Source organism: Athene noctua, chromosome 2 (assembly GCF_965140245.1).
Source record: "Athene noctua chromosome 2, bAthNoc1.hap1.1, whole genome shotgun sequence".
Classification (NCBI taxonomy): Eukaryota; Metazoa; Chordata; class Aves; order Strigiformes; family Strigidae; genus Athene; species Athene noctua.
Genome location: NC_134038.1, coordinates 135,041,735 through 135,055,108, shown reverse-complemented (window position 1 = coordinate 135,055,108; position 13,374 = coordinate 135,041,735). Strand labels below are relative to the sequence as shown.

The window sequence follows — 13,374 nt, the reverse complement described above, 5'->3', positions numbered from 1 at the left end:
AAATTTTCTAAAAAGCAAACCTAGAAGTCAGCAAGATTTTGAGTGTAAGTTCTGGGAAAATATATATGTAGAAGCGTAATAACATACTTTTCTTTAATCAACTCAAGAATTCTCATGATCATATACTTACAATGGTATCAAAATTGGCTCTGACACCCTTGTGACTGAGTAGTCATTCCATTGGAATTCTTGACCTTGTCCCAGTTTGCCCACTGTAATCTGGGGAAGAACTTGGCCTATCCTTAGAAACTGGCCTAAATGGCACACTCTTTTCTAGGCCATTTGCTTTAGTGAAGGTACAAATTGTGGCACAGTGATGTGGTCTGTTACAAGATCTACAAGAATTACTATAGATTCTGGGTTTAATTTTTTTTAATGTAATGTCTCGTGTTTGAAGAGTGGGGGCAATAGCACTGGCTATATATAGCATGTTGTCTAAAGAAGGAAGAGCATAAGGCTATACACTCACTGAAGTCTGGAAATTACACCTTATTTTCAGCAAACTTCAGATAAGGTAACTGTAGTGACTGTGAGAAAAAATGGAAATCTGTTTGCATGTGGATAAAACACAAAGATTAGCTATGAGAAGGATATTTGGAAATTCACAATGAATATTTATTGTAATAATATCTGAAAATTAAATGAGATCTTTATGTGGAGTAACCAAGTTTGTAACACCTTACTAAAAGTTTTTTACTCACGTATCGTAAGAATAATATCCAGAAGGTCTGAACTTTCTAAGCAACAGAGTTACTAGCAGTACCTGGCTGCCATTTGGGAAGCAGACTTCACTAGTCTTGCAGTGGAATGTAGTGATGTTTTAAATGCAAAGGACTTTGAAAGTATATTTGAAAACACGTAAAACCAATAGCCATTTATGTAAAGAAGTTAATTTAGAAACAAAGTTTGTAAAATGCATTTCTCGACATATGCTCCCATCCCCTCTGTACTTTGGATTCTTAATATCCACAGTGGCGGTTTGGCTTTACAGAGAAAAAATAAAATATAAATACTTTCACAATATTTAAATTCTAGATATCACATCCAGGATGCATACTGGTGCAATTTCTCTACATAGTTCTTAGCAGCAAGTCACTGCAACATATTTTTCCATTCCTTAGCCTAATCTCTGGTTTTGCTGGCTCTGGTTTTGTCTTAAGCTAAATATTTAGCATTTTATGCCATATAAAGTGAAGCAATATGAACTGTATTTTAACTATGACAAAGAGGCAGATCTACATATACTTGTGAGAAAGCACCTCCTCAAAAAGTTCACTGGCCAAAAGGATTGAAACAGAATCCAGAGTGCATTCTTTATCATTAAAGTACTTTAGTTTTTTTCTTTTTCAGACAGGGATTAAATATGGCCTTTTATTAAATTTGAGTCTCAGAACACTGCCTATATTGGCTGCTTTAGTATTTTTGGCAGGACAAGGGTCTTGCTGCTTCACAAAGCTAAAATGAAAACTATAACACAGCATTTAAGGGAGATAAGACTTGTTGAGAGGTGATTATCTAAATAAGTTCTGTGTGTCATATGCTCTTTTCTTAAGCAGTCACTTCCCTACAGTTTGTAGTGCTTTAGATCTTTCATGTATCAACTTTGCAGGAAAGATCTGTTTTCCTAAGTATTTTTAAGCAATAAAGCAGGGGCAAAAGGAGTATTTTAATGCCTCCTTGGAGTTCTGATACAGCTGCTGTCCAGGGAAGGGCTTTCATGAGATCAGTGATGATGACTGAGGCATGCACAGTGTTTGGGGTGGGTTTGGTCACTTTTCATTTCTATTCTGCTTCCTTTGAGTAGGAAAGAGCCTCTGTGGGAGATGTCTAGGATGTGAGACTCAAGAAAAGGAAGATTATATAAGCTCCTATCTCAACTACTGTTTTCTCCACTTGCATGTCTTTATTCTAAGAGGGTTCTGCACAGAAAATTTCTTGGTTTAATTTTGTAGGTTAACTCTTGTTCAGGAGGACTGACTGCTAATCTGGGGAGATGGTGCTGGCAGCTCTCACCTTCATTTAATGAAACTCTTCTACATGAAAGCAAATTATAAAATTTGGTAAATAGGTAAAGAATCATCAGGTGTATGTTCTTCACAAACAATCACCATGTGTATGTTCTTCAGTGGTGCATGTAAGAGATGTACCTCCAGAACACCAAATGGGAATAAAAAAAAATAAAAAAAATAAAAAAAGTTCCACTGAATAAAGTTCTATTAAAATGCAGCCTGTGAGGTTTCTTTAAGGGAAATCCTGTGTTGACTTTTTAGACAAATTTTCAGATGTTTCTTAAAGTGTCTTTCAAGTCATTACTAACATAAGCTGTAATTATACAACATTTGGGGCTGAGAGTAGTCTTCTACGTGAAGATCTACTAACTAGTGTAATTATCCATAAGAGAGAATTCATATGTTGTCTTTCATATTTTCATTGTTTGAAAAAGAAGTGACATGTACATGCTATATAGTTAGATTGATCAGATGACCAGGCAGAAACACATCTTTTCCAGCATAGGTATCTTCAAAAATCTGGAGCGTTAGCTATCAGTGTTATGAATTAGTCTTTCCAACACTGCAGTATAATTTCTAGACTTGTACTTTCAGGAGGCATTAATAACAAAAAAAGTTGGCAGCAACAACTACTAGGTAATGGTTTAGGACAGTATATAATGTGTTTCAGAATACCCACAGGTTTTGCTGTGCCAGTTCATGGGGGGGGTTTTTTGAGTGGATATAAGGCTGTTTTAAATTGTAAATTGTCAGAGACTGGGTTAGAAAGCCTTAACTCAATAAGCAAACAAAAGTTTGCTTTCATTAGAATGAAAAGAAGGATTCATGTAATTCTGATGTTGTATTTGTGGTGTTATGCAGCTTTGCCCATTTGCACATGCAGAGTTCTGAACTGTGGAAATGACGATGCTGTTTGTTCCGATTTTCATAAAGTGTTCTCTTAAATACATTTACTGAATTGCGGTTCCAGAAATACTTTTAATGACGTTCACAAAAGAGTCACTTGATTGAATATGTTCAGTGATTTGGAACTGTACTTTTAAATGAATGAAATATTCTAAGAATATTATTTAAATTACTTTAAAGAGAAGAAAAATTATGAAACAAAAATAGATTAATTATGTCTGCAGCATTTGGTTGCATAGTCTCAACTGGTGCAAATAAAGAGCAGGTGCATCAAAGTAAGAGTATCTATGTAGTTTTGTACAGCCCTGAATTGAACTAAAGTTTTTGGTACAAAGATTATACTCAGAAGTAGGGAATGAAGATTTAAATTAGGATCCTGCAAAGTAATGGACCATGTTTTGGACACAGAGTAAATTTACGTATGAATTCTGACCAACTTTGAAATTAAATAGAAAAATATATCATGGAAAAACCTGCATAGTATTCTCTATTGAATGTCAAAAATGTTTGAAAGTGACTACCTCTGGGTAAATCTTGTTTTCACATACAGTTGCTGGCAAATCAGTAGGAACCAAATGGAGACCTTTATGACAGCTCCTTGCTTGTGTCTCAGTGAACTACTTCATTTTGTCATAAAATATAATTAACTATAAAGTATCAGGAACAATTATATTCATTCAGCTGTATACCAGTATGTACTTATGACCATTAAAAAATAAAGTTGTTCTCTCCTTCATAACATCCCTTTGCAACTGTAATAGCAAAAAGTTATTTTCTTCATATGTGTATTTCAGATAAATGATATTTTGCTAGATTATTGCCCTGAGACTAAAGTATTTTTCCCTAATTCATACTGCTAATACCTTGAAGGAAAAAAAAAAAGACATTTTGCTTTGAATCACATATCATTGCTGTGTCTTAGCTCTAAAGCTTTTGTTTACATGTTAGTGATTTAAACAAATGTATAAGAATTAAGATTGAAAGAAATGTTTTTTCACACAACATTAAACTAGTAAAGTTACAAGCTTTTCTCATTGATTACTTTGTATGGTTTGCTTCATTTCAAAGTAAATAACCACATTCTCTGGAAACACCTGAACATCACTTGTAGGAAGATAAGCAATTAAAACCATCTAATTTATCCAATCTCACTATAAATTCATAGCAAAATAAGTTTACAAATAGGTTGTTCATGGTAGGGGCTTTCTAAGAATAAGTGTTGAAAGATGTGAGTCAGAGTTGAAAACCTGGATGTTGAATAACAGTTGAACAACTGGGGTGAAATCCCAATGGCTTTTTAGTCACAAATTACTAGTAATTATTGTCACTACTTACTCTCAGGATCTGAAAACAATCTGAAACTGCTAATAGATCACTACTAGTATCTGATTTATTTTTTAAAATTCTTGTCAGGGATCTTACATTGTAGGTATTAACTGAAAGGTCATTTCTGTCTGAGAAATGAAAGTGCATCAGCTATTGAACTAATCCAAGAAAAAATAGCAGGTGCTTCTTGCACATTTTGACTGTGATTCTGACCCTATCCAGTTAGCAGCAGATCTCCGTGTCACATATCTTCTGACCAGTCCCTCCTCCCTATTCTGTGAGCAGTCCTTTTTTTTTTTTTTTTTTTTTCCTAGGCACACATAAAAAGCAAAAACATCAAAATCACCACTTTTTGTATTCTACTTACAGGAGTTAGCTTCTGTGTTTGCTTGGTATGCTTCATCTCCCAGTGATATAGAGAACAAGAAATACGTACTCTGGCAGGACAATACAAATGTTGGGATTAACAGCAATCCTTTCCTTGGAGTAAAATAGTAGTAATTTTTGAGGGTGGGGAATAGTGTGATTATTAATGATTTTTTTTTTTTTTTGTAAAAAGAAATGAGCTATTATTAAACCCAGGAAAAAATCTAAGCCTCCAAATGACCTGTAGAACAGCCATTTATAACATTGAATGTCTTTCAAATGGTATCTTGTACATCAGTTACCAATGCACATTTTTGTCTAACAGGAGATATTAAAGATGCTGCTTGGAATTTTTGAAAACTGATAAAAACAGTTCTGAGAAAGAGGTATGACCTGCATCCTTCAAAGCAGTGTTTAACTGCCTACATTACTTGACATCCAAAGAACAAAGGTTTGCAAAAGAGAGACTGATAAGGTACTAATGCCTGCATGTAGGCTACATCTTCTGAGAGTGTGCCAGAATTTGTCTGGGAGAAGACAGAAGACAGACAATATAGATTGCTGTATTTTTCATCAAGTGGTTTGTACCATCTGTATATATTTTACGTGTGCCTTTTGAGAGGCAAGGAGTGTAACTTAGATCCCCCTAGGCTTTGTTCTCTGTCTCTACACCTACCATTTGGCGTAAGATGTAGCCAGTAGAAGAAAACTAAGGTTGTTGGGACTTTTTTCTTGTCTTAGCTTCAGCAGCTGCAAAACAGATGTAGGCTGACATGAGTTCTGCCAAAAATCTCTTCCAAGTCTCCCACCCATTTTCCACCAAAGAGAAGCTAGTCTGGTGATATGAGCGGGGACCTGAAGGTCAGAAAGAGATGGGAGCTCCTGGCTATGTAGAGACTGTTAAAAAGAAGCAATATCAGAAAACCTAGATTTACCACTTTGGAAATTAAACCAACCAAAACTTATGGAGATAACATTTTAAAAAAATACTATTCCAAGTAGCATGATGTCAGTGGGAAATAAAAGGCAATCTGTACATGAACCACAACAACACTGCAGCAGAGAAAGTCAGATGACAGCAAGAGTTCGTATCTGGTGTTCACCTAACTGGAACCCATCTAAGTTTCTTTTTAGATATATTTTCAACATTTCAAATACATTAAGCAAAATCCATTGTCTTGCTAGCCAGATCTTTGCTGAAACAGATCTCATAGGATTACAGTTGTTTTGTTGTGTGAATTCCAGTACTGAGAGGGAGTCAACTTTCTGTGTACCTCTCCAACTTTTGCTTTGAGCAATATTTGAATATATCATGTGGGTTTTTTCAGACTATCTTGACTATCACAAATGCATTCAGTGACATTCACAGAAAATAAATAAAAACTGGAATCTTTTCCACTCTGCCAGCATGCTGATGAAATCATGCTGCTGACAAAACTGTGGCTACCAGGCACTTACAATCCAAGCACTCAAAGGTAGTATCCAGCAGTGGCAGAAATGTTTAAATAACCCGTTGTCCAAGCATGTTTATACTCACACGGGATCTGTGTGGGCTAACATTGCTAGCAGTGCTGAATCCTCTATGCTGGCAAAAATGAAGGACAAATGCTATTCATGCAGTTACATTTCCCTTTCCTTACATCAGTATCCCAGAAACCTGGAATTTAGATGCTAACTGTTTGTAAATTGGGAACTCAGAACCATGAGTATTAACCCGAATGATTAATTGGGTCTTTATGGCTTTATATATAGCTGTATATATACGTATATAGCTGTACAGTAATTCTGTTTACATCATGGAACAATCTGCTTGCAGAAAAATTGCTTGTGTTATAAGTCTCAGTCACTTGTAGAGATTTATATCCTCCTGAGAGATGTTTGGATGAGTACTCCTGAAGTTTTTCCCTTTGACCATTCATGATAGCAGTAGTTACCAAGGTTTTAAAAAACCCTTGACCCCACTTTCTGTTGCATTTCCAGGCTTATATCTTCATTTCTAGTATTTAATTTTCAGTATGGTATCAGTGTCATCTGTAGGTGCATTACTTTTATTAAAGGTCACAACCTTTAGTTTGGAAACTAGTGAGACATGGATCTTTCTTACAGCAAGTACTGACACGGGAAGACTTCTTGGCTCATGGCCTCACACAGGCACAGGTCTACCAAGACAGTTAAGAGGACTTTAGCAATGACATGCACGAAATACATTTCTGTGTCATACTGCAGATGAGTGTGCACAACCACCTGCTTTCAAACATGTATGAAACATGTCTAGTGGTATAAGAATGGTAAGTCCAAATAATAAGAAAAATGATTTAAGATCTCCTCAGTGATTCATTGGAATGATGGTGTAGGGATTTAAGTATTTAAGTTCAGCTCATCTACATAGTATTTGGCAGACAAGGAAATTTCAAGGAAGAAAAGCAACGTGCATGTTCCTGCAACAAAAAAATGTGGAGAGAAGTTATAGTGACTCTAGTTTGCCAACTAGTGTGAAGGAAGAAATGTGAACTTCTAGGTTTAAAGTGGCTTTGATCTGTCAAGTTTTCTATGTTGAGTTTGAATAATAGACCTTGGCCCCATACTATAGACAATGGGTCTGCCATCTAATGGAGTCCTATGCTAGAAAATCCCTACTCTAGCTGTGGCTCCAGCTGTGGCTGAACAACTCCCAGACCCATTCAACAACTTCGGTGGATACCCTCAGTCATACATCCAGCAGTACACTGCTCTGTTTGTCATGTCAGCAGAGTTAAGAGGTTTGGTGATTTGAAGCCATTAGCTTTGAAACATTGTAATGACTATAGCACTGAGTCAAGCATCAACAGTTCTTATTAAAAAAAAAAAAAAAAAAAGTTAAAAAAGTTCACTTCCAAGCAACAGAATAACTGACAAAAAGTGAAAACATTTTTATACCTTTATAAAATGTGGATAGTTTACTGTAGTTTTGAAACCAGACTCACTGGCCAGTTGGACAGTCTCAGGCATGTCGATGATTCATCTGACACAGAGTCCCAGAGAGTGATTTCTTGCGGGCCTGTTCATTTGGATGTTGATGCAGGTTTCTATTTAAATCAGCAGCTGAAGTGTGAATTTATCTGTGACATTTTTAAGATGGTTCATGAGGCCAGAATTTGACTAATGATACTCCTACTGATCTCCTGCTAATTTTGGATTTATAGGTGTTGTATCATACCCAAACTTATAAATGTCTGGTTCTTTTTTTTTTTTTTTTTTTTTCCCTTTCCACTCTCTCTATTTTCTGTTTTTTCTTTTTTCTTTTTTTTTTTTTTTAACAGTTTGATCCTTTTTCATTTATTTAAACAGACTTCACTGACAGGAAAGGAATGACTCTCACTGAGTTCAGTAGTTTGGCTAAGGACCAAATATATCTGTTTCTGAAAGTAAAGGGAATCAGGAGGGTGGTAATGACACTTTCAGCAAAGCTCCTCTGATTGTAGCCAAAGTATTTTTTCAGTAATGAGCTATAGTGGTATCAAATTTGCAATACTGATACCAGCTGTGTCATAACCTTCCTACCTGCACTGTGTCATGACTAGGAAGAGATCACATTATCACATGGGACATGCTCACTGATTTCTTTCTGATGTGTGTTGAATTTTCTAGTCTTTGTAACTTTTCCCTGAAACTGTAACTGTACTAAAGCTTAACGTGTATTCTTTAAAATAGAGCTTTGGCTTAAGGTATTAGTAAAATGATAGGAGAGAGAGATTCTTGAAGTATTACTCATCAAGACACTAAGCAAATGATACACATCCTGTACTGGCTGGATGAGCTGAGAGTTGCCAGAAGTGGGAAGGAGTTGAAGCTTTGCAGAAATGCTAGAGAACTGCTAAGAAATAAACCACTGCAAGATTTTAAGCTAAAGTTTGACATGCGTGAATGGAAGCAGCAGCTCATGTCTGTCAGAATTATTGCTGCTTTCCTGATACACAGTGAAGAATCCATAAGTATGAAAGCAAGGGTGTGTTTACAAAAGAAGGAAGTTGGAAGAATGTAACTTAAGCATGTTGTTATCTTTGGGCTTGTTTCCTATTTAGCTATACACTTGTCATTACTTCCATTTTTTCATCTTCTTTTTTTCAGATTCTCAAGAAGGAAACTACAAATCAGAGGTCAACAGTAAACCCAGGAAGGAAAGGACAGCTTTCACCAAGGAGCAAATCAGAGAGCTAGAAGCGGAATTTGCTCATCATAACTATTTGACCAGGCTGAGGCGATATGAGATAGCAGTAAACCTTGACCTCACTGAAAGACAGGTACTGATGCAAAATAATGGACTTTTATTACTAGTAAAAATTATAAATTTATTATCACATTAGTAGTAAAATTATAAATTTATTATTGCATTAGTAGTAAAATTATACATTTATTATCACTCTGCTATGCAAGTAATTTATATTTTTATATGTACCAGCTACAGATTAGTTTAATCTAGCAGGCTGAGATGGAAGATAAAAACATGAGTAATATATCTGTTAAACCAGTGCACATCTTTTCTAATCTGTCCACACTGATGTGGCTGAAGGAGTGGTAGGTCCCAAATACTGCATGCAGAAGCAGTTGATTTGCTTGCATGCAATGAATATGAGCATCTTGTTTTAGTCTATTAAATATATGCAGTTGCCATTTGTCCAGAGTTTCTGAACATCCTGTTTCCAGATGGCAGCAAGAATGGGAACACCAACAAAACAGGAATACAGGCATTTTAGCCATTTTATCTCACCCTGCACGATAGGAGATGATGGAATTTCTTATCACTGTTATTGGCTTACTGCTCACCAAACCCTGGGCCAGGAAACACTTCTGCATGTGCTCAAGTTTCATCATGGATGTTGTCACATTGATTTCTAGTGGGAATATTCATGTTAAGCATGTCTTGAAGTGTTTCAGGATCTCATCCCACCATACAAAATAGGTACTCAAGTCACATTTCAAATAATAATTTTATCAACATACACATTTAAAAAATGTGTTTTAGTAAAGACATTTATAATACTGGACTCAAGAACACCAAATCTGATGAAATATTACCTAGGGTTTTATCATTAAAATGGAAAGCTTTTTGCCCACTGGTAGACAGCCATCCTTTTTTCAGTAATCAATATTAGACTGAGGGATTGCTTTAGATACAGTCAGTAAGATGATATATTCAAGGGAAGGTATCAAAATAGCACCATGATTTGTTGTACTCTAGATGTGAGAAGTTTTGCAATTTTCTTGAGCTTCATTAACACCTGCTATAAGCAGGCATCTCAGTGAAAATCCAGCCTTTTCTATATATATGAACACACATTTACTCATACAAGCAAATGAAACATTTTTTTTCTTTGAAGGCTTCTAGGCAATGGCTGTCCCTTCCAGTTTGTCAAGAAGTAGCCAGTAATTTCTTGTTTGACTTGAACATGTTGCCAGGTTCCACTGGGGTCATTTTCAGTTACTTAAAATACGTTTATTATAATTGTAAAGCACACCATTTTGTATAAAACAGTTGATAAAATTTTGCCTTTTTCATTCCAACAGACTGAAGTAAGCTGAGACAATTAGATTAACTTCCACACTTGATTTTGACTGCAAAGAGGAACAGGAATAAATTCTCGTCTCAGTAACCAAAGGTAGTCTTGGTGTGGAACTGAGCAACAATAAATAAATTTTTAAAAAATCTGCTGGGCAGTTTGATGGGAATCAGTCAGCTGAATTCAAAAAACATATTCCCATATTTAATAATGGTAAATTTGTCCTGGAATTTAAATATTCTCCCTGACAAATTCTTTATCCTTTTCTTCAAAGATCAGGTTGACTAGTACAACTAAATGAAGCGACTGTTCACTATCCTAAATGAAATAGTTAAAGCATTTTAAGATACTGAAAAGGGACAAATGGATATTGTCTCTGGAGGAGAAAAGGCAGCCTGTGCTACACAAGTGTAGAGAATTCATTTAGGTCATGGGAGCACTTGCTGTTTTCTAGTTGTCACATAATGTCAGTTCTAAGCATTCTGCTGATAATTGTGATAATTTCTATAGATTGTAGTTAGTCTATGTAATTATGTAAACTAATTCTTCTCTGCTTCGCCAGATTATCAGAGTTTACAAATGAGCTGCTAGAGATAACTCCCTTCCTTCCTTCCTTCCTGCTTCCTTGCCTTCCTTCCTGCCTTCCTCCTTAAAGCCCATCTTGCTTAGAAAAGGAAAGCATTGAGATTTTTAGCTTGATAGAGTCCAGTTCTGTATCTTACCACAAAAATATTGTCTGTGAGAAAAATAATTGATATCATAAAAACTGTACTGTTAATTAAAAACAAAAAGAAAATTGAGAGGAAATTCTGGAAATATTTTTCAGTTTCTGAATCATACCAAGCCAAGAAATTATGTCACTTCCAATGTTGTCAATTATGTCTCTTTTTAAAATCAAATATAATGTTTTGATGGAAAAATTGTGTAAATAGGCATGGAACTGGGTATGAGTTTCCATGGTATACGGTAGTCTTCAGAAGCTGAATGCAGTAAACCAAAAGGCTTGACTCTTCTTGCATACTTGTTTTACATCAGTATTCCTTCAGTTACTTAAAAAAAACCCCACAAAACAGGGTGAACATGGTGTGACACTAATATTTCTTTTTTTTCCAGTTAAGAGACTGAAATATTCAGGACCTGTATTTCCATCATTACCAGAATGAATGATTATTCTTGACTGGGATAACAGCACTTACTTGTTTGCTTACTACTGTTATGACTTTCTTTTACTAGCTATCCCAACAGAGAAGATCATATTTGATAGCTATCTTAACCAGATGCAACAAGACAATCCCTTCTCTAAAATTATTATGACTGAATTAAAATATATTGATGGAATTAAAAAAAAAAACCACAAAACAACCAACACTTTCTAGTGAGGTAGCATTTTTAGAAAACTGCTATTTCTAGAACAGTTTTCCTTTATTATTTTTCCCCCAATGGCTGCACTGTAGAAAATGTTACCTGATAGTTGGTACCTTTGTCTGAAATAAGTGAACACATAAGTGATAACTTCAATCTCACCAAAGGCTGTAGACCTATTTGTGTTGGAAGCTTTCTTGATCTCTCCATGAAACACTGATTTGCACACAGAGAATTGAAACTTGCTTCACATCAAAACCAGCAGTGGGTATTTGCTCAGAAAATCAGTTTGAGAGCAGATCTAACACCTGATGGAATTAATTGTTTAGCATAATTATTTTACTAGTTTTTTAAAAATGACAAGCATCATATTATTCAGAGGGCAGAAGAACAAAAAATAATCTGGGAAAAGTATTGTTTGGTCATCCTGAATTTACAACTTTCAGTTATTTCCCAAGATGGGAGATAAATCACAGAGCCTATTATCTTAAGAAAGCTCTATCTTCCTCTTGACTATAGTGATAATTTCAACCATACGCCACATCTTAAAAGAGGCATTGACCAACTAACACTTCATAATTACCTTTCTGGCATTTAAACAAGCTGTAGAAAAAACCATATGTCTGACCATATTTAAAAAGCTATGTAAGGGTATTAAAGTTTTCTACAGTCATCAAAGTAAGTCTCCATTTGAATTTTGAAACAACTTACAAGATCAGTTCAAACATAAATGACTCATGGAAGGCGATTTCACCCAAATAATAATGAAAAAAAACCCCTGACAACATATGGAGAAGAAGGAATTAATCCTATCACTCCCTAAAAAGGAAACCTGAGTTACAAGTCAGGAGGATGAAATGAAATAAGTGCTTCAATTGCCTAGATATTGAGTGCACTTTGAGAGCATTATAAGCACATCTGGTGGTAGGATGGCTCTATTATGGTATTGTAAGAAATCCAGCGGTATAGGTATATATAATTCCTGCTTCATCTCCTATAGAGTGCACTCACAATCTCTGCTCAGACAGCAGTTAATAATTTTCAGCTGGCAGGCCTCTACTATATTTTGAAGAGCCAGTTAGACTAAAAACTATCTTAGCTCCCTAGATATTTGTAACCTTGACAAGAGCATTCTTGGCTTTTTTGTATTTCCAGATAAACTTGGAGAAGATATGCAAACTTTTTAATATCTCGCTGTGGGATGAGGAGAGGAAGCAGCTGCAGTGGGGTATCAGAGGCGTGGCAAAATGGACATTTTTATGGATTTGGTCCTGCCAAATATAGAAAGAGTAGGAGATCTTTTCACCTCGCAAGATCTTTTTGCATGGAGCTAATCAAAAGAGTAATGTTGCAGTTCTGCAGGCTAGCTAAGGTTACCGGAATAAACAATCCAAATATGTAATGCTTCTGTTTGCCAACATAAACGGAAAATCCCACCTAGTCAGATTAAATTCTGCTGATGGAAATGAGAAGGTTTATTTCGAATACCTGCCCAGAAGCTACCAAGCATTTATAAAATGCCTGAAGCCACTGGTTTTGCATAGACAAAGGACAAAAATTTGTCAAAATGATGAGTGCTTTTGCATCATGTTTGACTTCCATGTATGTGGTACCAGCATGGGATGAGTGATGAAGGAAGAGGCTTTGTAATGTCTTTTTCTACCTGAAAGAGAAGCAAGCAGCATTATTATTTAAATGCATCTGGGCAATGTTGGTATAGTACCATAACCCACACTGTAGCACTGTATTGTTATGACTATACAAATAATAAATCAAGTTTTCCATTAGAAAAATATCCTCCAGACTCAGTTACCTCAATCCTTCATCACAAGTGACTTCTCTAAAATCCTTTTCAGCATCGCAGAGCT

At 35.6% G+C, this 13,374-nt stretch overlaps 1 protein-coding gene across 1 annotated transcript in view; it reads left to right on the top strand.

Moving 5' to 3' along the window:
* MEOX2 (mesenchyme homeobox 2) overlaps positions 1–13,374 on the top strand; it is a 53,743-nt gene that overhangs the window by 30,732 nt on the left and 9,637 nt on the right. The window contains exon 2 of the mRNA XM_074898035.1: positions 8,715–8,887. Within this exon, the coding sequence (XP_074754136.1) occupies positions 8,715–8,887 (173 nt within the window). The remainder of the gene's footprint in view (positions 1–8,714; positions 8,888–13,374) is intronic.